The 26,082-nt window shown below is 37.4% G+C and overlaps 1 protein-coding gene across 7 annotated transcripts in view; it reads right to left on the bottom strand.

Moving 5' to 3' along the window:
• The window catches only part of ADGRB3 (adhesion G protein-coupled receptor B3), a 687,259-nt gene that overhangs the window by 373,034 nt on the left and 288,143 nt on the right, over positions 1–26,082 (bottom strand). For all 7 annotated transcript variants that reach the window (XM_084890389.1, XM_084890391.1, XM_084890392.1 and 4 more), the window contains 3 exons: positions 14,925–15,026; positions 14,446–14,552; positions 270–464 (listed from right to left, as the gene is read on the bottom strand). In XM_084890389.1, the coding sequence (XP_084746515.1) occupies positions 270–464; positions 14,446–14,552; positions 14,925–15,026 (404 nt within the window). The remainder of the gene's footprint in view (positions 1–269; positions 465–14,445; positions 14,553–14,924; positions 15,027–26,082) is intronic.

Raw genomic sequence — 26,082 nt, 5'->3', positions numbered from 1 at the left:
AGAGTGCCTTTTATCGAAGGGCTCAATGCACTCCCCACACATTCTCATTCAGGATCTCCTTGAGGTGTGTTATGAGCATTTTATGGTTAAGGACACTGGGGTGTAGACTGAAGGAATCAAGGTCATTTTCAGAGCTCGCACCAAATATAACCTAGGAACTTCTCCAACCATGAGGGTGCACTCTCTCCTTCCTGGCTGCACTGACTTCTTTGGGCCAAAAATTGATTGCTTCTTCACCAGTCTTTTCCTTCATGGGGTTTCTCCCTTACCTGGACACCATCCGAGGCAGGGATGTAACTTGCCCTTTTAAACGTGTCTGTCACATTTCTGAGGATTTCCACAGACATCAGAAGATCCCCTGCGTAGAAATTTTTCCTCTGAGTTAGATCCAACAGTGTCTTGGTCACTTGGGACATCCCGTCCCCTGCCAGCATTCGCTGCCCCTTAGCCAGGTGCTCTTTAATCTGGATGACCAAAAAAATACAGAATAAATATCAGAATCTTCATTACTATTTATCTGCAGATCTCATCAAACAAATATATTTCAATTGGAGACTCAACTTTAACACAGCTTTGCAACACTTGGGTGGATTTCAAAACTGCCCATTGTGAGTGTCCCACATTCAACTTGTATATCCAGCATGCGGAAACTAATTAAAGTATATACTTTATATTGGGCAGGCTTGCTTTTATAAGAGCACACAATTCTACACATTGGAGAAAGTGTGATTAGCTTACTTTTTTTAATTGAAGTAGAAATAAAAAATTACTTTTGCATGTGGTAAACAGGGAGATAGTTTAGTTAGGTGTGGTCAGAAATGGGAAATTATGAATACTTCAAGATTTCCAGTTTTATTGACATGCCAAGTTTAATGTTTGCCTTATCTCTTAAAATAAACATATCTTTTTATAGTAGCAAAATTAAGTTGTCACAAGGACATTTTAGCTTTAGAACATATCTATAACTTTAGAGATCTACTATGACATGACTGAAAGTTGGATTACTTTAGATTTTTATAAAAAAATAAACTATAACAAAAAAATAAGACAACAACAAAAACAAACAAACAACAAAAAATACCCCAAGGCTCTCAGCTAGGTCTTCAGCAGCAAAACAAACTATTAAGATGCAAGGCTTAACCCAGCTGGAGTGGCTCCATGGTTTAACTTGGATCTATGAACCAGAAGGTTAAGGTTTCAATTTCTAGTCAGGGCACATGCCTGAGTTGCAGGCTCTATCCCCAGTGGAGGGTAAGCAGGAGGCAGCCAATCAATGATTCTCTCTCATCATTGATGTTTCTATCTTTCTCTCTCTCCATACCTCTTGGAAATCAATAAAAAATACATTTTTTTAAAAAAAGATGCAAGGCTTAAATTAGTCTGATGGCCAGAGAAATATGCTGTCAATTTTCATATTTGCTTATCTCATAGTTCAAGGGAAGAAAAACATCTTATAGTGTGAAACAATGGTAATGTTAGAGAGAATTAAGCGATAGCAAGAATTCACCATGCTTTTGTTTGTTTACTAAAAGGTTAATCCTTATAATCTCATTGCTAAATTTGTGATAAAATTAATGTATCAAAAGTTCATGAAATAACCAAGAACTAACACACCAGAGAAATGCTTGAAAGGGTAACCTGTAATAATTGTAATGATCAATTTCCCATTAAGATTCACGCCAACAAATCCTGTAAACATGACAATCAATCTGAACTAATCCCCAAAGTTAGAAGTTTTCAAAAACATGTATTAAACAAAAACAAAACAAAAAACAACAACATCTTGCCACTTCAGATATTTCACTTTTCTTTAGTCTCTAAAACTCTGTCTAAATATATTTTGGTAAAGTAAAAATCTTTAGCCATACTCTATTTCCATTATTATGCTGAAAGACAACTTATTTATGTAGCTTATTTCTTTCCGTTTTCTTCTCTTATTTATCTCTTGTCTCTCCTCAGTGGCAGCCAATCACTGATTAAAGCCCAAAGGACTGGTATGACATCAGTGATCAGCCCTTGCCTATCGCTTCTCTAATTTATTGATAAATATTTGTGATTTTCTGTTCAGGCCATGTGTTCCTTAACTTCATGTGTTTACACTGGCAATCCTGCCCCCTCCCTTACATCAATTCATGTCTATGCACCACTCAGATTTAGTACTGGTTCTTCTAAATATTTAAGCGGAGCTGTCTCTTCTCTTAGACATCACTGTATCACACTGAATTGTAATGATTTTTTCATATGTCTTTCTGCCCCAGTCGTCCTTCTGAACATGGAAGTAGGTTCCATCCATGACTTAGAATACAGCACCATAAAATCTGTTAGAGTTAATTAAATTTTTATGTTTTAACTATACCTTTATGATAAAATGCAACGAATGATCTTTGAAGCCAGCAGTGCCCAGGTTTTTATTTAAACCTTGCAACTTATCATTCTTACAATTGAATCCATAGGAGACTCACATAGCATGTCTCCTTTGAGATTTGAAAACTATGTCTATTTCATTAAAATATTTAAATGTCATTTTCTTAATTTAAATGAAATCACATAAGCCTAAGATAACTAGCACAAGCCACTGCATATCAGGAAAGCTTCTTGCCTCACCATGCTCTGCGTGCCCTACATGATCCAGTTCCTGGGACACCTTTCCTCTCATTCACTGTGCTCTAGTCACTCTAGTAATTAAATAAAATAAAATAAAATAAAAAATATATACACACACACACATATATGTATGTATATATGTGTATATACATATACATATATACATGTGTATATATGTATATATACATATATATGTATATATGTGTATATGTATATATACACACACACATATATATGTATATATGTGTGTGTATATGTTTTATTGATTTCAGAGAGGAAAGGAGAGGGAGAGAGATATAGAAACATCAATAACGGGAGAGAATCATCAATCAGCTGCCTCCTTCCCACAATATTGGGAATGTGCACTTGACAGGAATCAAACCCAGGACCCCTTCAGTCTATAGGCTGACACTTCCACATGTGTCAAACACAAGGCTCGCGGGCCAAATCCAGCCCGCCAGGCCTTGCAATGTGGCCCGCACCACGCTGTCATCACTGCACTAGGCTGTCAGTTTATGACATTGTCAGTTTATGACTGTTCAGTAAACCATTCGGCCCGCGATTTAGGCTGGATTTTAGATTTTGGCCCCTTCTCTGATTGAGTTCAACACCCCTATAACTGAACCACACCTGCTAGGGCTCTCTGGTCTTTTTTTATCTTTCTTAAGCACATGCCTGTCTCAGAGCCTTTGCACTTGCATTTTCTTTTGCCTGTACCAGTCTTCCCACAGAAATCCATTTTTTTTAATCACTTCCTCCGAGAGTCCTTACCTGACTCCCTATCAAATGTAATACCATGGCCATTCATCTTACCCTCCCTCATTGTGCTGAAGCTTTCCTGCCACTGTGTAATCTATTTCTTCACTTATTTTTTTTTGTGCATATTTTTCCCCACACCCTGCCATCCTATATAATAAGGTGTAATATGCAAATGGTCATTACTTGGTGAAGTGTAATGACCTACCTTGAAATGAAGGACTGGATCACAGATCAGCAGAAGGGTTGGGCAGTGGGCGGAGAGCTATAGGAGGGTAGCAGCAAGCTACTGGCTACAAGTGGGCAGTGGAGAGCTACAGGAGGGGGCAGGGAAGCAAGCTATGAGGGGGGCAGTAGGAAGGGGGAGCAGGGAGCTACCAGAGGGTGGGGCAATGGGCAGAGAGCTACTGGAGGGTGGCATTGAGCTACTGGCAAGCTACTGGTGCACGGATTCGTGTACAGGGCTATTAGGTAGAATATAAGCCTTGTGAAGAAAGAAACATTATCTATACTGTTTATTCCTACAGTCCCAACACCTAGAAGATATACACAATATATTGAATAAAGTAACTGAATAACTCAATCAATCAAAATCCTTCTATGCTCACATTAGGTATAGGATAAGCGAGGCATACTTGAAAGCTGCCTTAACTCGCTCATCAGCACAGCCCATGGCAAACACTGGTATTAAACAGTATGAGAAATTCCTGGCTTAAAGAGACAGTGCAGCTTCTGGGCTTGAAACTGTGTGGTTCAGTAGATAGTGTGTGCAGCAAGTTTTAAAGTGAAATGAAGTTAATTGGGTCTAACCTAGAAAATGTCATCATATTCAGCCTTCAGTTCTATGCTGACAGCGCAGATCCCAGCCATGATGCTCAAAGCCACAGAGAATTAAATGGCTCTCCGTTAGGAAGAGATAGCATGGCTGCCGAGGTAAACAGCCTCTGACTACTTCACATCGGCTCTGTATCTATTTTGGCAACAAGTATGCATGCCTGTGAAGGATCTAATTTGCTCAGATTTCTAATGTGTCCTACCTTTCAAAGAAAAGCATCACAGTATTAGAATCTTAAGGAATAAAACATTTAGAAGCATTTCCTGTTTGCAGTAAGAATAGTACAGAAGGCACTGGGCTGCTCAGCTAACCCGAGATAGGAAAGCAGTCTTTCACTTCTGGGTCAAAACCAAATGTGGGCCCCATCAGTAGTAAATCAGCGCCATCTGACAGCTGCTCAGCAGGCTTGTTCGGAATGAGTTGTTCTCAGTCTAGCTCTATGCAAACTCCAACCCTCACAAATGGCATTCATTTGCATCTTTTGTTGGTGGAAAGCACCCAGAACAAATTCCTTGAATAGCTGTATATACTAGTGTAGACTATTGGTAGCAATTATAAAGCATACCAAGAGTGTTCAGCTAAGATAGACATCTGTCCAGAACATACTTAGTTGATTAAAAATCCCAGTTTCTTGATTTTCCTTACACAATACATGTGCACTGTAAAAGGCTCTCTCCTTAAAACATGCCTACTTTTTCCTAGAATTAAAAATTCAGTCTTATCTACAGTCCTGTTTTTCTCTTTTCTGGATCATGAAGAAGTAGAATTAAGATTGAGTTTGTTCAACTCACCTTTTCTCTGTTTCTAATTGTCCTTTATTCGCATGTTACCTCTCTTCCTTTGTTCTTATCTCTATGCTATAACTCTAGGTTATACAATTTGAACATGATCCGGCCTTTCTTCTACAATCCTTCCCTCACTCAAAAGTATGGCCTGATACTGTTTTTCTTACTGAAATACCAATTTTTCATGTCAGTACTCCCTTTCAACGATTGTGTTCTCTCTGGTTCTCTTCAAAACAAAAATCAAAAGTATGAAATCTGATTTGAACCCAAGTATTTATCTCCTGAATATTCTCTCTGAGACATTTACTAATACATTATGTTTATAGAGCAGAGGGAATCTAAAATCTGGATTTAGATTGTGGTTCTATTATTTATGACACAGGATCACTGGGCAAACTATTTGCCTTTTTCTAGCATCATTTGATTTGTCTATAAAAAGAAGCAAATATCATCACATGGTTGTTATAATGGGTTACTGCAAGAGAGAGGTTAAAAGTGGACACTCAAGAGTCCTTCCTTTCTTCTATTCCCATTTTCAATTTCTAATTCCTCTAAATATATTTAAAATTTAAAACAACTATTGGAGGTGCTAAAATTACCCATGTGTTTTCAGATGAAAAAGTACAGGCTTAGCATGGTGAACTGCATTCTCCAGAACTGTCCAGCCCTAAATTGTTTCATGATTTGAGTTTCAGCGGTTTGATTTTAGAATCCATGCTCTTAAGTATTACCTGCTTAGCTCAGGTTTTGTATAGTGCCTTGGTTAGAAACTGTCAAGATGCTTAAATATTTAAAAATAATTTTCAATCACATTTATTCATTTATTTCAAGGAGCCATTGAATCTTTTTCATATATAGAAAGAATTTTAGAAGCAAGAGAATCGAAGCAACTTGCCAGGCAGTCAAGATATTGCCAATTATTTGAGTAGTACCCTGTTTCCCTGAAAAGAAGACAGTGTCTTATATTATTTTTTTCTCCCGAAGTTGTGCTAGGTCTTATTTTCAGGGGATGTCTTATCTTTCCATGCAGTAGGTCTTATTTTCGGAGGATGTCTTATTTTCGGGGAAACACGCGTAGTTAATTTTGGAATATAATGTATGCATGTTACTAAAGCCAATTACCAATCAATATCTATATAAAATTTCTGTAGGTAGTTTTCTATGAGTAGACAGAAACCTCCTCCTGGATAAATCAAGAATTCTATTTCAATTGGGTTATATTTTGTAGTTCTCTTAATTTAGTCAGTGAAATAGCTGAGGAAGGTTTAAGAATTTAAGTATTTCCTTTAGAATTATAATTGTCAGTGATTAGGACTGCTCAGCTTGCGGTATTCAGTATTTTTGCTCAAAAGGACAAGCCTTAGCGTCTCTGTGTCATTCACAGTGAATACTGTTGACAAGATCTCCAGTGAAAGAAGAAAACTGACATCTAAAAATAGTGCTGTTTATAGTCCTGGCTCTTTATCTAGAGAGATTCAGTGAAGGTCATGGCTTAAAGAGTAGGTGTGGTTTCTGAAATAACTTTATTCTTTTCACTTTATGCCTCCTACTGCCAGTTACAGTTGCCTCTCTTGTGTGAATTCTAAAAAAAAAGTTAATCGTAGTCACTGTGCAAATGACACAAGTTTAAACTTCATATATTTATATATTATTTTCAGCATCACTCCTACAGTCCATCTGTAAGGTATATAAAAGGCTCTCACAGATCTTAGTGGCTTCAACTAAAAGATAATTATACAAGCAATTTCTTTTCATAAAGCAATAATCTAAATATACATCTTTTGCTTCAAGTTCAGACCTCTGTCATTTTCTAAGACCAAAGTCATTCACTAGATGGTGTCACCAGGAAAGAAAGATATCACTCTGTATGGAAAAGAAAGTCTACCCTTTGTTCTAAAACATAAATAGTTCTTAACTTCCCCCACATTTGATATACAGAGCTTGTGTTCATCCTGGAGCTGGCCGAGGGTTAAGAGTTCAAATTTGAGGGACAATTTTTATCAAGAGACAATGCTATAGATTTAGGAGGGTGGTGGTGGGTGGTGGTGGGTTTGAGTTTCTACATTTCTAACAAGCTACCAGGTGCTGCTGACACTTTTGGCCTTCAAAAAACACTCTGGCTCCAAATGCCTTTTTTTTTTTGCACCTGGATCCAAGTAGCTCTTCTTTTGCTAGAGGAAAAAATCACAACTAAACCGACTAGCTGTGCTCTAAGTTCTTTATTTCAAACCTCAGTACAACATAATTTTGGCAACCCCAGACACACCTACCTCAAGCTTACCTTAATCATTTCAGAAAATGACATCACCATCAGTGAAATACACTCATTAATCAAGGATACCACCACCTCTCACCTGGATTACTGTAGCAGGCTTCACGGGTTCCTGTCCTACCATCCTACAGTCCATTTTCCATAGAATAACCATATACCCTCTTTTAATTAGATTGAATCACATCAGTCCTCTACTGTAAATTGTTTCCCTTTGCACTGAGAATAAAATCCAAACTCCTAGCAAAGGCTTGTAAGGCACAGAATAAATTTTTCCTTACCTAGTTTTCCAAACTCATCTTATGACAACCTCTTTTCAGCTCACTACTCTGGCCACTGGATCATCTTGTCCTTCCTTAAAGACCCCAAGATTTTTCCATATGATATTTTCTCCAAATAGAATGAACTCTCATTCCATGACAAACTCATTCTCTCCACTCTTTGCATATCTAAATCCACCTCATCTTTTAGGTCAGGCTTTAATTTTTAACTTTTATTTTTTATATATTTTATTGATTTTTTACAGAGAGGAAAGGAGAGGGATAGAAAGTTAAAAACATTGATGAGAGAGAAACATCGATCAGCTGCCTCCTGCATGCCCCCTCCTGGGAGTGTGCCTGCAACCAACGTACATGCCCCCAACCAGAATCGAACCTGGGACCCCTCAGTCCGAAGGCCGACACTCTGTCCACTGAGCCAAACCGGTTTTGGCATTGGGTCAGACTTTTAAAGGGCATTTCCTCATAGAGACTTCAGTGACTATTTTTAAAAAAATCTAAGGCAGTTCCCAAACGTTATTCCCTATGTCGGGACTTTATTAATTTCCTTCAAGATATATATTAGTTTTGTAATTATTTAAACTCTTTTCTTGTCTACTTTATTTTGTATTTGTTATATGTGTCACCTTCAAATTGCACCCTTGTGTAATTGCACTGTACTGCACAGAGTTAAAGCTCAGTGAATATTTGTATAACAAATTAGTGGGTAAATAAAAAGATGGATGAATGATTGAACAATATTATACACTTTCCCTTATAATAATTTTTTTTTACTTTGGCATTTTCAAGAATATAATTCTCTGTAGAAGAATATCCTATTAAATCATCCAATGAATATGTTCCAAGTCAGTGAATTTAATGGCTAAAACTAATTCTAACATTTCTTCTATTTAGTCACAATAAATACACAACTGAGAGAAACTTAAAAATCTCCTGGGTTTATGTTATAATCAGTGATATGGTAGGAGTTTCTTTTTTAAAAAGAGGAAAAGTAAGCATAACTGTTAGAAGTATTTTATTATATATTTATACAATAGACTCCCTTAAAATTCCCTGGGAAACAGCATTATATGTATCTAAAGATTTTTTAAAAATTTTTTATAATAAAGTCAAAATGTATTGGTTTAGTAGAATGTAATAATTAATGAAAGGTCAATTAAACGTATATATGTAAATTACTAAAAACCATAATCTTCTAGAGCACCAGAGAGCTACGAATGGGATAGACTAATTTCCAGAAAGAGGAGATCCTTTCAGAGGTAAGCCAACAATTTCAGCTGGTTTCCTCTTTTTTCCTTGGGAATGTTTGCTATAATAAATCTGGGCAAGAGGTGAGGAGAAGGTGTAGCGCAGGCAGAGGCCCATTAGAGCAGAAAGAGAAACTTTTTCTGTTGGCAAGGGGTGGAGAAATACACAAGAAATGTAAGGGCCTCTACAAATCTTGCTGGGACTTTTCTCCAAAGGACATTTGTTGAATTCTTGAACTATGTAGGAAGCTGAGGAATGATGATGAAGACTTTTCAGCCACAGAATGACATTTTCTCCATTCTTGTAAATAGGCATTTGACAATAAATGTCTAGTGAGAAGAGTCCAGCTTTAAGCAACCAGCTGAACTTCTCCTTAAGCTATTTGCAGCATTTGAAGTTGCCAAGGCAGAAAGCTGGGGCACTTTGCTGGGACCTTTTGCAGGGCAAAGCTGAATCTTCTGCAGTTTTTCAGGGTTGATGGGATGGGTACACACAGGCTCTCCATCCAAAAGACACAATGGTAAAAGGGGATTAAGTAAATATATTTTTACTAAAACTGCAAAACGGCCTTGACCCAGACCAATTCTGACTGCATTGAAATAGCAGCTCCTTAACGGTAGTTAGACAACTAAGGAAAGGAGGAAAGCTTTTTGGTGGACATGAAAATGCAGGAAGTTCTGACAATTTGATACAATGAGTAGCATTCAATAAAAAATTACTAGGTGTGCCAGATGATGTGACTGACAAAACAAAACAAAAGCTAGTTTACAGATTATCCAGATATTATATTTAGCTGTTAGGGTATTAAATTGACTATGGTTAAAATGTTAAGAAAATAGAAGGGGAAAAGACAAAATAGACTTTGTCTATATATTTTTTTTTGATGGAGAATTTTAAAAGAGTTGGAAAGTTAAAAAAAAATGTATATTCTAGATCAAGAATTAGTGATCTACAACCTGTGGGCCAAACCACATTCAATAACTGTGAGGTATTATCATTCGTTGAACAATTTATGAACTCATAGTTTTATTCAGGATCACGTGTTTAAAAAAAAACAACAAAAAAACAAAACAAAACAAAAACAAACAACAAAAAAAAAACCTTTGGAATTGTGATGCTGAACTCAGAGGTTCAGATCCCCAAACCTCTCACTTGTGATCCTGAATAAAACTGCCAAGATTCCATCTATTTTAAAGGATGTTCTTCAACTTTTCTTTGGCATTCATGGGTTTTGCAATGAGTGTCTGAGCTCTGGAAGTGAGGACTCTGACAAACTTTTGAAATTTGTCAACAAGAATAAATAGGCACTCAAGTGCTATGCTTTGCATATTTACAACAAGAGTAGCCCTTTGTCATGGAGGGCCATGTAATTACAAATACACGTATATGGATGCCAAACTAATATTGTGATTAGTGATAATAATAGCTCAAATTTATTGAATGTGTACTATAATAACAATTGGTATTTGTTAAATTTGTTTTTATTGATTTCAGAGAGGAAAGGAGAGGGAGAGAGAGAAAAAACAAAACAAAACACATCAGTGATGAGACAGAATCATTGATCAGCTGCCTCCTGCACACCCATACAAGAGATAGAGCCTAAAATCCCGGCATGAGTCCTGACTGGGAATCAAACCATGACCTCCTGGTTCATTGATTTAACACTCAACCACTGAGACATGTTGGCTGGGCACACCTCCATTTAATTGGCCTTCTGTGACCTCCCCATTGGTATTTTTTAAGAACTCTAATGCAATTATAATGTTGAGCCAAGGTTAACAAATTACTGATCTAGCTTTCTTCCCCTGGCTTTAAAGATCCCTTGCTGTATTCCAGTCATACTGCGCAACAGAAAGCTTGCAGAACAAGTAACTCCTGACTCTCCAGCTCACTTCAGCTTAATTGATGGATATTTAAAATTAAAATAATCTGCTGCTGGACCATAGTACTGGGTTATTTGTTTCTTAACTGCTCATCTAAAACAAACAAACGAAACAAAACAAACAAACAAACAAAAACAATGGTCCTGGCCAGTGTGACTTGGTTGAGCCTTCAATTGCAGATCAGAGCAAATGCCTAGGTTTCAGGCTCCATCCCTAGCGGGGAGCCCGTGGGTGTTTCTCTCTCCCTCTCCATTCCTCTCTCTTTAAAATCAATAAAAACGTATTTTTAAAAATTGCACATATTTTAGCTCTAAGTATTTGTAAACAAAACTATGGTGACTATTGTTTTCTTTCTTTCTTCTAAATAAGCTGCAGTAATAAAAGGCATTGTCCTCTTTTAGGCAAGGTGCTGGGCATTTGTGCAATGAGGAATGAAGTAGTAGCCCAAAATGCATGTGATACATGAAGTGTTTTGTGGCAATGGAGCAAAATTCCCCTGAAAGTTAGAAAAGATGAAGGTAACATAAAGCAATCCTATTCTCTTTGTTTCTCTCCCTGACTCTCTCTTCCTCTTCTCCCATCCTCACTCCCAGTTATTCACTTACTATCCCTAGCTCTCTCTCCTAATGAACCACCATAAAAGTAGAAGAAAACAGGAGAAACAAAACCAGGACTCAAGCTCCTTGACATCTCTTCCCATAAATTCAAACCTTCAATGACTAGGTAGATTATTGCTCCAACTAACTCCTGTCTTTAAACGTTTGTTAATGAAAGTTTGAAAACAGAAATAGTTTTTAAGAAGCAACTTAAAAGGGAACATTTGTAACCAACTATTCATATTTCCATGTGAAGAAACTTCTATTAGAATATTACCTCTGCATTTTCTCAGTCCCCATCACTCACTCCACTCAGGAAAGGAGGAGTAACTTATCTGTCTGATTAATCTAGGAGAAAGCGTTAGCGTACCTGGTTCTACTCCTTTTGCTTTAGACAGCCGTCTACTGGTCAAGGGCATACATTCTGCCAGTTCTATGTAGTCTGTCATCTCTCACAGGTGTGTGTGTGTGTATGTGTGTGTGTGTGTGTGTGTGTATAAAAGAGGCAGTATGAGAAAATAAGAGAGAAGAAGGAGAAAGAGGAGGAAGTGGAGGAGGAGGAGGTGAGGAGCAGAAGGAGAGGAAGTAGGAGAAGGAGGAGGAAGAATAGAGAAGGAGAAAGAGGAGGAAATGATGATGGTGATGATGATGAGGAGGAGGAGGAGGAGAGGAGGAGAAGCAGCTGCCTGTGATTGTCCAGGTGTACCAGAAACAAGGTGGATCTGTTTATTAATATTTAATTTCCGAAAAGGCTGGCCCACTTGGCCACAAAATTCAGCCATTTTCTCAAAATAGCTTTATAAGTAACAAGTATTCTTAATTTGCTGGAATACTGTGCCTAGTTCACAACAGGTTCTGATATTATTTCTACCTTGTCTGGTATAAAATTTAGAAAATCACCTAAAACTAAACACTAACTGAGGAAAAATATAAATTTTTCAATAATCTCACAGTATTTAATATTTTATGTCTGTATCCTCAAATTTTTAATAAAGAAAACCTGGATCACAGTGTCTACTTTTGTTTATTTTTAAAAAATGTGTTCTTATTTATTTCAGAGTGAGGAAGGGGTGAGGGGGGAGAGAGAAATATCCATGAGAGAGAAACATCAATGGGATGCCTCCTGCACATCCCCTACTGGGGATCAAGTCCACAATCAAACCAGCAACTTCCTGGTACATGAGACGATGTTCAACCAACTGAGCCATTTTAGCCAGGCTAATTTTACATTGTATAATAGACTAAAAAACTTAGTCTATTGCTGTATATTAATAAAATATGTATGTAAAATATTTTAACCTATACATTGTACATATATTATAATTTACATGTGAAATAATTAGAAAGCATAGATCTAGAAAAATGGCAGTCATTTGTTATAGAGAATACACATAATCTCTAGTATATGCTTAGCATTGTGTTAGGCACTAGAAAATTAAGATAAAGAAACATGGTTTCTGTCCTCATTCTGTGATTATATGTGTGTATTGTCTCAGAAAAGTGCATTTATAAAAACCTAACAACCAAATGCTGTCAGATATGTTTATAAACCAAATCATTAATAAAATTGATGATTATTTGACTACATACAATCTTATATCTATTATTTTGATTTTGACAGAAATAAGATGCAGTGAAGCCAAATATAATTGATTATTGACATGCACATAAATATCTCTCTCTCTCTCTCTCTCTCTCTCTCTCTCTCTCTCTCTCTCTCTCTATATATATATATATATATATATATATATGTGTGTGTGTGTGTGTGTGTGTGTGTGTGTGTGTGTGTGCGCGCGCGCACGCATATATATGCATTTATGTGTAATCAGCGTTTATGTGTATATCATCATTTACTATTTATGTGCACATACCTAAAATATAAATGGACACACACACATACACACAATAACAAAAACCGGGCGCGCCCAGCTGGTGCGGCTCTAGGGTTGAGTGTGTTGACCTATAAACCAGGAGGTCATGGTTCTATTCGCAGTCAGGGCACATGCTGAGGTTGTGGGCTACATCTCCAGTAAGGGGGCACATGGGAGGCAGCCATCATTGATTCTCTTTCATCACTGGTGTTCTTATCCCTCTGTCCCTCTTCCTTCCTCTCTGAAATCAATAAAGATATATTTTTTAAAAATAAGGTTCAAGGTAGGCAAATAATCATCAAATGAATTGCTGACTTGGTAAGTAAACCAATTAGCCAGCATTTGTTTTTCAGATTTTTAAAAACTTGCTTTGTTTCTGATAATCAAATACATTTACTTTATTGAAAAGTGTTATTATTGTTTAATATATTTCTCTATCCACAAGAAAGAATGTTATTTAGTAGTTTTGGGTTTTTTTTTTTGAGAATTATACATATTTGTGAGCAAGAGTGAGAAAATAAACCAAAACTAAAGTACAACAAAACATAAAGCCTCTTAACTAAGTATTGTTCCTGCTAGTGTTCAACTTTCCTATTGTCTTGTATTCAAATTTTGAATACAAGACAATAGGAATACAAGACAAAATTCAAACCTCGTAATGTTTATTCATGTATAGAGTTCATCTTGACTGTCAGGGTGAAATGATGGCAGTATTGGAAAAAGACAATGATTTGCACTTGTAAAATACCAAGCAGTGTAACTGTGCTCACAATATTCGTCCATTATACTCTGTGGGAAAAGAGGGCTATTTTTAGAAACTTTGGCCTCTGTAATCTTGTGCGAACGGTTATTGGTTTTCCCTGGTGCAGTAACACTGCGATTTTGTTCATACCTTAATGTCAAAATGCAGTGAGAAATTTGATCCCTAAGTGACACAGCCTTATCAATTCCTAACTACTAAAAGTTAAAGAATTTATTTTAAAATAAGTTTTATATACTATTTAACACAGATATGTGCCAATCATGATAAACAATCTTATTCCTATAGATAAAACTGAATACCAGAGTTTTTCTCATGCCTGTCAAGGAATTCTTTTATTTAAATAGCTGGATCTATAAAACTCAAATCCTAGGAACCAAACAGTTTAGCACAAACTTATAAATATTATATTAGCTTACTATCACATCCTTTTTCCCTTTAGGCATTTTTTCAGATTTTTTTTTTTAACAATTTGATTGTACAGCAGAAGGTTAAATTCTCACACAGCGATCATTAGCAAAAATAAACAGAGCAAGTACTAAAGCTGGCTTTGCACCTACTGAATGCTGCAAGTGTCTGTACTCATTTGATATGCATCTTGCAAAGCTCGGCTGTTCCCAGAAGGCCACTCCATGAAGACTGAGAGAGCAGCGTCTGCTAGTGGTGCCTGCGTGTCACAAAGAACAGAGAGAAGCTTTATAACAGGGATGCTAGAAGGCATGGCATAATTGTGAGGCAGACTCAGAAACGGGGTTTGTACATTTTTTTCTTGCTTTTAAAAAAGCACGCAGAGGAGAGTATTTTGATTATTTTTGTATTGCTTATCGGTCACTCTGAGAAACCACGGCATCGGCAACATTTTCTAGGTCTCTTCATTGGCTCCACGTATGAAGCATTACACTAAAATTGTCTCATTCGCTGCTTACTGGACATACTTAGTTATGGACATAGGACAAAAGCATGAGTTCATAAGCAAACATAGCATGCTGCTCCTGGTTGGCGGTCATCCTTTGGGTTTGAGTGGGCCATCCTACTTTACCTGTGGCATTCAGTGGACACTGATTGAAGGCCAAGTCGCCTGCTGGAGTCCTTTTCCACACCATGGACATCAGATAATCCTCTGGGCATATTTCATAAGGTGCTACAATTTAAAACAGAGGGACTCGACTTCAGCAGTGTTTCTCTTTAAAAATATCGGCATCGTTCAAATGCATCTCTCTAACTGTAGAGCTTGTTCATCTTTAAAGTATACTAGTATTATTGATTGAAATGTTAGAAATGTCTTCAAAAACAAAACAAAAAACCCACCAGGTTTCACTTCATTATCTTTAAAATCTTCACAGAAATGTACTTACTTTTGACAGTGCTTACTGTAGAGGTTTTTTTAAAAAGTCATTAAAGTGAAGATTACTTTCAGCATAAAAATAATAAACTCTTTCTGATATTCATTATGTTTTGGAATGTTAGGCAATAAAAATAATTTCTAATAAACTGAAAACCTCATTAAAACTGTTAACTGTAAGTATTAAGAGTAAAACCAAAAGGCAAAAATATATTAATTCTTCATACTAGTACAGTGCAATAATGAAATTCATCCTACATCGAATAAAAATAAACTGATTTAGTTTTTTGGGCCTTATTATTTTCAAAAGCTCAATTTAATTACTGAGGCAAGAACGTTAAAGGGAATATCAGGAATAACAGATGTGTACCAGAAACACTTTAATGGAAAGCCAAAGAATTTGTAAAAGAACAAGCTCTATCTCTATTGTGTTAAACATGACACCTTTCTCCCAGATGAGAGAATACATTAGTCCTTTCTCTAGACACACCTACTGTTGTGTTTTCCACACAGTGCTGCCATTTATGTTCATATGTCTGTCTTCACTACTAGCCTGGGACCTTACTGTCTGCTTTTTTCTGTATCTTGCACTTAGTGGTGTGTCTGGCACACAGAAGCTGCTCAATATTGAATAAATGAATATATTACTATATGCTTAGAGAAATATATTTAATAAATAAGGACCAAAAATAGTATGTACCTAATGTATACATGAGTGTGACTTCTTGTGAGAAATGTCTTTCTTTGCATGAAATATACTAGTTAATCAATGCTAATCATAAGTCTACTGATAATAATTCTATTTCAACATTTATGAACTTAATGGGATACATTATATTAGAAGAATGCAATTTAAAACATCACAATATTGAAGTGACTTGTCCTTGATGATTACTAAGATAAGATAAATGGTTTAAACATGGGGTCTTTTTAGAACAGAAAGTGACCTTAAAAGTCCCATAGTCCATCTCTTTCCTCTTTACAGCTGAGAACACCAAGGCCCAAAGGGCGGAGGCTTGTCTGAGATGACAGAGCTGATAGAGGTACTGGCAGGGCTAGGTTTCAGAATCCTGACTCCTCAGTAGCCATTGTTTGGACTTCCCACATATCCTTTGTGCTACCTTGACTTGTTCAATATAATCTCCCTACCACTGAGTTAACATATGTATTTTTTCAAACTTATTCTCATTGAAACACATAGGCAATTGTTTCCAACCTATGGAATCTTTGCTTGGTGGATGGTTCAGTGATGGATTCAACCCTTACCACCCCCATCTTCATAAAATGTCTTCTGTCACCTCACCAATGATCTTCTAATGATCAAACCTGACGTGCTCATCTTAGTCATTACTCACTAGACCTTCTTTGAAGCACTTATACTTGGACTTCTCCCTCTTCCTTGAAAATACTTTCTTTAGGGGCTGACAATATTCTCTCTGAGGCCTCCAGCAAGCACGTGGACCATTCTTCGTCCATCTCATGTGTATTTCACAGAATCATCCACCCCCTACTTTTTCTTTTTTTTTCAATGCTTTCCTGAGATAATTTCAAACATATTAATAAAAGTAAGTCAAACTTATCTCAATAAAAAGGCATATATATATATATATATATATATATATATATATATATATATATTCAACAAGTTAAGAAATAATAGTAATAATCTTGAGCCCTTACTAAGAGTCTTACATGCCTGGATTCATTTACTCTTCCCCAACAACTATACAACATAGAGATTATTTGCCCCATTTGCCAGAAGGGAAAATAGTCACAGAGAGGTGAATTAATTTTAATCTTCAGGTTCTAAACAATCCTTTTAGTACATGTTGGATTCAGAGAGAAAAAAAAGTTAAGAGTAACTGAGAACAATTGGGAGGGATGCATCACCTTGCCAAGGGCCCCCTACCTCCCCTGTCAGCAGCCGAGGCATGCCCTCTTTGCCCCTTTGCCCCCTGGGCTGTCACAGGGGTTAGGAGGACTGAGGTTGGCAAGCTACCTGGGAGCCAAGAGCTGGATTTGCCACTGAGTCTGGCCTGGGAGTGGTGGTGCTGAATAGAAGTGGAGCCATCATAAATCAAAATATAAAGTCATAAAATAAAACCCATCACAAAAAAAGGCAAAACTCATAGTGAATGAATTTGGCAATGTAGCAGATACAAAATTGACCCCAATGAATCTATGTCATTCTTATATCCCAATAGAGAAACTTAAAAAAAAATCCCATTTACCATCACACCAAAAAAAAATTAATATACCTAGGAATAAACTTAACTAAGGAGGTAAAAGACCTATACACGGAAAACTACAGGACAATGAAAAAAGTGATAGAGGAAGACATAGATAGATGGAAGAACATATTGTGTTCATGGACTGGTAGAATCATCATTAAAATATCCATACTAACAAAAGCAATCTATAGATTCAATGCACTCCCCATTAAAATACCACTGGCATTTTCAAAGACCTAGAACAAACTCTCTAAAAATTCATCTGGAATGAAAAAAAAAAGAAGACCCTGAATAGCCACAGCAATCCTGAGAAAGAAGAACAAAGTAGGTTGGATCTCAGTACCAGATATCAAGCTGTACTACAAAGCCACTGTTCTCAAAACAGCCTGGTCCTAGAACAAGAACAGACATATACACCAGTTGAATAGAATAGAGAACCCAGATATCAACACAAATCACTATGCTCAATTAATATTTGACAAAGGAGGCATGAATATACAATGGAGTCAAGACAGTCTTTTCAATAAATGGTGTTGGGAAACTTGGACAGATACATGCAAAAGAATGAAACTAGACCACCAACTTACACCAGAGGGCAATGGAAACTAAAATAAACAAATGGGACTACATCAAGATAAAAAGCTTTTGTACAGCAAATGAAACCATCAACAAACCAACAAAAAAGCCCACTGCATGGGAGAGCATATTTGCCAATATTATCACCGATAAGGGTTTAATCTCCAACATTTACAGGGAACTCATACAATTTAACAAAAAGAAATAAACAACCCAATCAAAAAATGGGCAATGGACCTAAAAACTTTTTGAAAGAAGACATAAGGAAGGCCAAGAGATATAGGAAAACATGCTCAGAGTCACTAATCATCCGAGAAATGCAAATCAAACTACAATGTGGTACCATCTCACACCTGTCAGAATGACTATCAACAAATCAACAAGTGACAAGTGCTGGTGAGGTTCAGAGAAAAAGGAACCCTCGTGCACTGCTGGTGGGAATGCAGACTGGTGCAGCCACCGTGAACAGTATGGAGTTTCCTCAAAAAACTGAAAATGGAACTTCCATTTGACTCAGTGATCCCACTTCTAGAAATATATCCCAATAAACTAGAAACACCAATCAGAAAGGATATATGCACTCTTATGTTCACAGAGGCACAATTCACCATAGATAAGATCTGGAAACAGCATAAGTGCCCAACAGCAGATGAGTGGATTAAAAAATTGAGGTACATCTATATAATAGAATACTATGCTTCAGGGGGAAAAAAAAGAAAAAGGAATTCTTACCATTTGCAACAGCATGGATGGAACTGGAGAGCATTATGCTACGTGAAATAAGCCAGTCAGAGAAAGATAAATATCACATGATCTCACCCATTTGTGGAATATAATGAACAATATAACATAACATAAACTGATGTTGAACAAAAACAGATCCAGAGAGAGAGAAGCATCGATCAGACAGTCAAACCTCACAGGGAAGGTAGGGGAGAGTGGGAAAAGTGGAAGAGATCAACCAAAAAACTTTTATGCATGCATATAAGCCTAACCACTGGACACAGTCAACAGGGTGTGGGGCATGAGTGTGTGTGTGTGTGGGGGGGGTTTAGCAATAGGGGGATTAGGACACATATGTAATTCCTTAATCAATAAAGAAAAAATAAATTAAAAAAAGCAAAACTCAAGTGAGGATAGAGACAGCCTCTGTGCAGATCTTCATTCCCCCAATATCATAAGAACAGAAGAACAGAGAAATCACTTAAGGGATTTCTCATCAGCAGTCATCACCAGCCAAGTGTCAGCACCCACCCACTCCCATGTTCCCCACTGAGGTTAGCACGCTGGGAGCAACTCCCCGTTGTGTCTGTCACCCACTCCATGAAGAGCAGAATGCTCCTGGCCTTGCTGCCCCATCCAGTCTCCTACAGGTGGCCCAGGAGGCACAGGGAAGTGTCTCAGTCACATTTCCCATTGCTGTTTGTCTCACCTCCCATCTTGTACCCATAGCTAACACCATCAGATTCATCTTCTCATCCTTCTCTTCCTCTTATCCTATGATGATTCTACCTCCACTGTTTTCCTAGGCATTCACCCTGGCCCATTTGACTTAAAGGAACAACCTTATTTCATTTAGCACTTACCTACCATACTCTGTTCCAGGGAGAACCAATGGTGCCTCATGGAACTTTCATTTATTGGGAGGAGGCAGAGGTCAAACAAACATATCCTTACTTGAGTACAGTCGTGACAAGCACTGCAAACAGAACAGGGTGCTGTTCCAATATCCAAGTTGAGGAGCCAAAGAAGGCTTCTTGGAGGAAGTGATGATTAATTGAGATTGGCTGTGTGAGGTGCAGTAAGCCCTTCAGGAGGAGGGAACAGTATGTGCAAAGGCCTGGAAGCACAGAAGAGGTTGGGGCTCCTAGGCCACTGGAAGGGAACAATTAAGGAGTGTGGAATAATGAGTGGACTGGAGAAACAGGCTTAGATTAGCACCCAGGAGTGCACCCAGGCAGCCAACGAAAGAAGGGTTCTAAAACAGCAATTGGAATGGGTTGGTTTTTAATTTTAAGATCAGTTTTTCTTTTGTGGGTAAAAGAGATTGAAGAGCAGAAAGTAGGGTAAGACCACTGAGGAGATCGAGGAAGTGCTTTAACTCTGAAATGATGGTGGCTTAGGCAGCTGATTGGACTACAGATGAAAACATGTAGGTGGACCCAAGGTAAATTTGGGAGGTAGAATAAGTGACGTAAGGAATGAGGCCCTAAGGGACAAGGACAATGCCTGCTTTCTGAGCTGAAGAACTGGATATGAAGAGATACTGTTCTCCAGCGTCTCCCCCACTTTAATCTAATTTGCCTGCCACATCAACAGAGTCCTTTCCAAAATGAAGATTAACCTCATAACTTGCTACTTAAATCCTTTCCATGGTACTCTAGTAATGACAGGATATAGATAGCCAGGCTCAGTGTGAAGAAAAAGTCTCCTCTCATCAACCCTATCCTAGCTTTCCAATTGTGGTTCATATTTATTCTTCTGTGCATCAGCCACACAGAATTAACTGTCATTTCCAAATACCTAGTCCACACCAATTCACACTTTTCTGACTTCGCAAAAGCTATGCTCTCTGCTTAAAATATTTCCTCCTCTATTATTTATTTGTTTGTAATATTCCTATTTATCTTTAAAACACAAATGGCAATAACCTCTGGGAAGCTTCCTTTAATACATTAATCAATGAACATACAAATATTATAGGTCTTTCCACAATGGGTTGAAAATATTTGGTTAAATGCTTTGAATATGTGTGTGAAACTCCAAATTCCCAATTTTGACCCTAGAAAACGCATAATATTTTATCTTATTTCTTCTTAATCTGCTGTAATGAACTTCCATGGTGTCTAGCATACAGTAGATGTTCAAAACACTTTTGTTAAGTAAATCACTTTTACTAAGGAAAAAACATAATAGGCCATCATTGTCTAATGGAACTTCTTGCAATGATGAAAATGCTCTATTTCCATTGTCCAATATGGCAACCACTAGCCAAATGTGGCTATTGTATACTTGAAATGGGGCTACTAAGACAGAATTGAATTTAAATTTAATTCAACTTTAACTAATGTAAATTTAAATCTTAAAAGCTATAGTGTTGGAAAACACTGTAATATAAATTGTGTTTTCTGTAGAAGTCAGCCTAAACCACAAAAAATATTAAAAAAGGAAAATTAAAATACATATTACAACTCACAAAATACATCATGCAGTTTACTATATAATTAAGTTCTTTATAAAACAACTAGCCTGTTTTAAAAGATATACAGTCATTAATCAAAAATTACTATTATACTAAATTATTTTTGTTTTATATGTACATCCAAACTTCTGTTCAATATCTTCCTCAATATCTATTAATTTGTCATCTTTCATGCTCACTTCACTTGCTCTTTTTGCAGTTTTCAATGTTCAAACTCAATTTTTCTTTAGTTCTGTTGATAAAATATGAAATTAATTTCATAAAACTTCTTACTACAGCTTTCAGGGGCTTTCTTTTTTTCTTTTCTTTTTTCTTTTTCTGATTCACTCTTGACTTAAACCAATGAAAAAGCAATTTGCACCCAGCTTTATTTCCCAGTAGTGGTTTCAAAAAGCTTTTCATACCTATTGTTATTCTGAAAGTACTCCTCTTGGCAATGCCCCACCCCAAAGGTTGCCTGTGTGGTCAGAAAAATTTGGTAACCACTAGATGGCATGGGTGGGCCAATAGGGTGAAATGTTTACTAGGCCTTCAACTGAAACTGGTAAGATTCAAAATCAAGGTAGGCTGAAGTAGTAGCTTAACAGAACTGTGTACTTAGAATTATCAGTCAATGACTGAATTTTGTTTAAAGGTACTCAGGAAGAAATAAAACATTTAGTGGTCCAACTAGCCTCTTACAAGGCTCTCCAATATGGCCTTTTCTCAGCTCCCAGTGTCTCCATCCTCACTGCCCCCCTCAGCTACACTGGCCCCCTGATGCATCTCTAATATTCGAAGCAGGCTCCCCCCTCAGACCTTGTGCATTGTTCTGCCTGCTCAGGATCTCTCTTTCTCCCTGAACCTGTGCCTGGCTCATTTCTTTGTTGTATTCAATTTTATTTATCATCTCAGAGATTTTCTGCCCACCCTCAAACACGCCCACATATTTCTCTGCTTTATTATTCTTCAAAATGCTTGTTGCCTTACAACTTCTACATATGTTTTAGCTTCTTTGGTATTATTATTACTTTGCCTCCTCCTGTTGGAATGTGAGCACTTTGAAGATAGTGATTTTTCTGTTTTGTTTCACTTCTGAAAATATAGCACTTACAAGAATAACATTTATGATATGCATAGACTTTTAACCAAAAATTACTACATACTTTCAAAAGATCTTTTATTTAATTACCTCAGTACTAAAGATGACAGAAAATGCTGATGATTTGGTAATGAGGACAGTATATATGGTGTGTGTCTGTGTGTTTAATTGGTGGTATGTGTGTGTATTTAATAGGCTAGTGTTCACTTAGAAACTGGAAGAAACAGTTTTCCTAAAAATTTGTCAAACTAGGGATCCAGGATACTGGGTGTTGAGAAAAGTTGACCTTGTGGAGTGTGTCAGATGTGGTAGAAGTCCATAGGACCCTGTTCAGAATCCCCTTATGTGATCAACATACAACCTAACTGGTGAAGGTAGAAGTTGACTAAATAGTTATTATTTTTCCCATCCACAGCACTAAATATAGTTGATGGAACTCACAGAACTCACAAAACCAAGAGTAGTTCTCTTTCCAACCACAGCACTCAGTTATCAATTCCCATTTACCTAATGACACTTAATGTGGTCTATTTCAAACAGATCCCCTCTCCCAAAAAATTCAGAGTAATTTTAGAGTGGTCAACATACATTGTTTTCTTCACTGTAAATTAGGAAGCCTTGGATTTATTGTGACTCATTGATAGGAACAAAGTATATGAATTATAAAAAAGAAAGATGGCTAAAACTGGTTTGGCTCAGTGGATAGAGCATTGGCCTGCAGACTGAAAGGTCCCAGGTTCGATTTCAGTCAAGGGCATGTACCTTGGTTGTGGGCACATCCCCAGTAGGGGTGTGCAGGAGGCAGCTGGTTGATGTTTCTCTCTCATCGATGTTTCTAGCTATCTATCCCTCTCCCTTCCTCTCTGTAAAAAAAATCAATAAAATATATTAAAGAAAGAAAGAAAGATGACAAGGGAATAATAGATTCACAGTTGCAAATTGGTCCAAGATTTTCAGCTTTTTAGTAGTCAGATCAAGTCCCACAGTTGCTTTAAATATTTCATCAAAGTTTGATCTGGCAGACTTTGAAGATTATTTCTTTAAAAAATTACTTCAGAAAATAGGTCTATTTATGCTCATACCAAAAGCAAAACAGCCTAGAAATAAAAACAAAAATTATTCTATCCTACATTTCTGAAGACCCTGGTGGTGGCTTTCCTTAGTGCCAATTGTGGAATTCATTCATTCCACAGGATATGTAATGAGTTACCATAATGTCCTCATCAACTTGTTAAATACTATACATAAAAAGAATGAATGAGAACAGTTGAAGTTTATCAATTCCCAAGAGAAATAGTAAGTGAAGAAAATACCATTCAGAACACCCACTATGATCTCAGAAGTCCTGGCTGCTCTAAGTTCAGGGGAGAGAATATCAGTGGAGGTCTCTAGAAGGGATGACAAGTTGTAGTGTAAAGAAGAAGCAGGAGTCAGCCAGTGGGAAGACCCAGGGGCAAGGAGAACATGGGGTGTCCAAGAAAACTGGAAACATTTCAGAATGGCTGGTGTACCAAGTTGGTGATGAGTAGAATTGGGAGGGAGAAAAGTGATAAATGATGAGATAAAATTGGAGTTTGAATTTAAGGTCAAGGGGAATATATTATAATACTAGAGGCCTGGCACACAAAAATTCATGTACTCACAGCGGGGTGTGGGGGTCCTCAGCCTGGCCTGCACCCTCTTGCAGCCCGGGGACCTCTTGGAGGATGTCCACATGCCAACTTAGACCCATTCCTGGGGGATTGGGCCTAAGCTGGCAGTCAGACATCCCTCTGGCAGCCTAGGAGGCAGGAGAGGCTCCTACCACCGCCACTGCACTCACAGCCATCAACCTGTCTTATGGCTGAGCTGAGCTCCCTCTGTGGGAGCATACCAACCACCAGGGGGCAGCTCCTGCATTGAGCATCTGCCCCCTGGTGGTCAGTGCTCATCATAGTGACTGGTCATTCCAGGTTGTTCAGCCATTAGGGTCAATTTGCATATTACCTGTTATTATATGGGATTTTGAATACTGAATCTGCAATTTGAAGAATAGATTGAAGCAAAGTGAGACAGAAGGCAGGGAGGCCGGTGACAATTTGAATGGTATCCTTGGGGAAAGAGCACGGAACCACAGGAAGTGGAAATGTAAAGTGGGTGGATTCAAAATCTAGTTAATAGGAAGTATGGGCCCCGCTCCATGACTGCATGTAGGAGGTGAGGAAGAGAGAGAAATGAAGATGTAACTCAGGTTCCCAGGAAGTATGTCTGGTGTGCTACACTTAATTATAGCACTTGAGGAGAACTTGGAGAAGAAGGTGCTGAAAATACTTTTGAGCACGTCTGTTAATATCAAGAAGTCAGCTAGTGTATGAAAATAAAACTCAGGAGAGAAACTTAAACTAGACATGGCGATTTGGGTTAAACTTTTACTGTTTAATGCTACCTATGTGTATTTGGTAAATTAGAAAGTACATAATTAGAGCAGGCCACTCTTTGGGCTCAAAATAAAAACATATTATTGTGCAGCAATATGAAGGACTCTCACTTTATGCCTTAGTAAAATGGAACAGCAATTCTGTTCAGCTGCTGAAAGATCCCACTGTTGGCTACCACGAGTGCAAATATTAAAAAAAAAAAAAAAAAAAAAAAGTTGTAAGACACAACTGTACTTGAAGCCACAAGTATGTAGTTAGCATGCTCCCTTAAAAAACAAGGTAGCAATTACCTAGCGATTAGCTGTTCATCTGTCTATTCAAACTGATTTTCTGTCTCTTAAAAATAGCAAAAATTATACAGGGCTTAAATCAATTTGATGTGGAAAATTAGTTTTCACCTGGATGCTAGAATTTCAGCATTAAAGAGAAATTGATTCTAAAGTTCAGAGCTGACATGTGGGGGGAGAAGGGGGAAGAGCACTATGCATCAGCCCACATTTCAAATTTTACTAGCTGGCCATTCATTCATTCATTCTTATGTTTTGGGAGTTCCCTGAGCTGGGGATGCAGAGGTAAATGCGATGGATCCAGTCTCTGTGCTCACACAGCTAACAGCTCTCATTTCCACAGGGTAACCTACTCCTGTGAAAAATTCATGGAGCTGCTAACTAAGGTCTGAGGGGAAAAGAAGGGTATTTACCAAAGGTGTTTCTTAACAGCCTTCCTCATATAGAAAATAGTTTGTACCAGTCTCAAGTTGAAAGAACAATTATAACCTAAGCACAATATTTGTGCATTGCTATAACTTAGGTGCTCTTCTAGAAGCATTACGTATTTTAATTCATATAATTTCTCATAAAAAACCTTATGAAGTGGATGTAATTTTAAATATGAGGAAACCAAGGCAGAGAGAAATCACTCCGCTAGGAGATGTTGGGCCTAAGTCAATCAAACACCTCTTTCAGTCCAATCTCAGAGATGTCATTAACAAACAATGTGCGTTACAGGTTACATGTTTGAGTACTTGGTCTAGGCAGAGTTTTACATACATACCCACCACAAAGTTCTGAATTATTCTCTATTTTTTTAATTCTATATTTCAATTCAGCTCACAAGGTCACTCTAGGTCCAACCTGTTCACAAAGTTCATAATAAAAATAGGCATCTACCTTTAATTGTAAAGAATATTCCAGGTATAGCCATCACTTTTATAGTGAGACAAAGTTTTATGTTAGGGATACTAGAGGTCTTTGCTAGAGCATTGCGTTAACTTGCCTTTTTGTGTTATCTTGGGAACTAGTGAGGAAAGGTCATGACACAGGTAGAAAATAATCACACTCAAAGGTAC

The sequence above is a fragment of the Pipistrellus hanaki genome (assembly GCF_964339955.1).
Source record: "Pipistrellus hanaki genome assembly, chromosome: 7".
Lineage (NCBI taxonomy): Eukaryota > Metazoa > Chordata > Mammalia > Chiroptera > Vespertilionidae > Pipistrellus > Pipistrellus hanaki.
The sequence above is the reverse complement of the archived record's forward strand: the minus strand, read 5'-3'. Positions and strand labels throughout refer to the sequence as shown.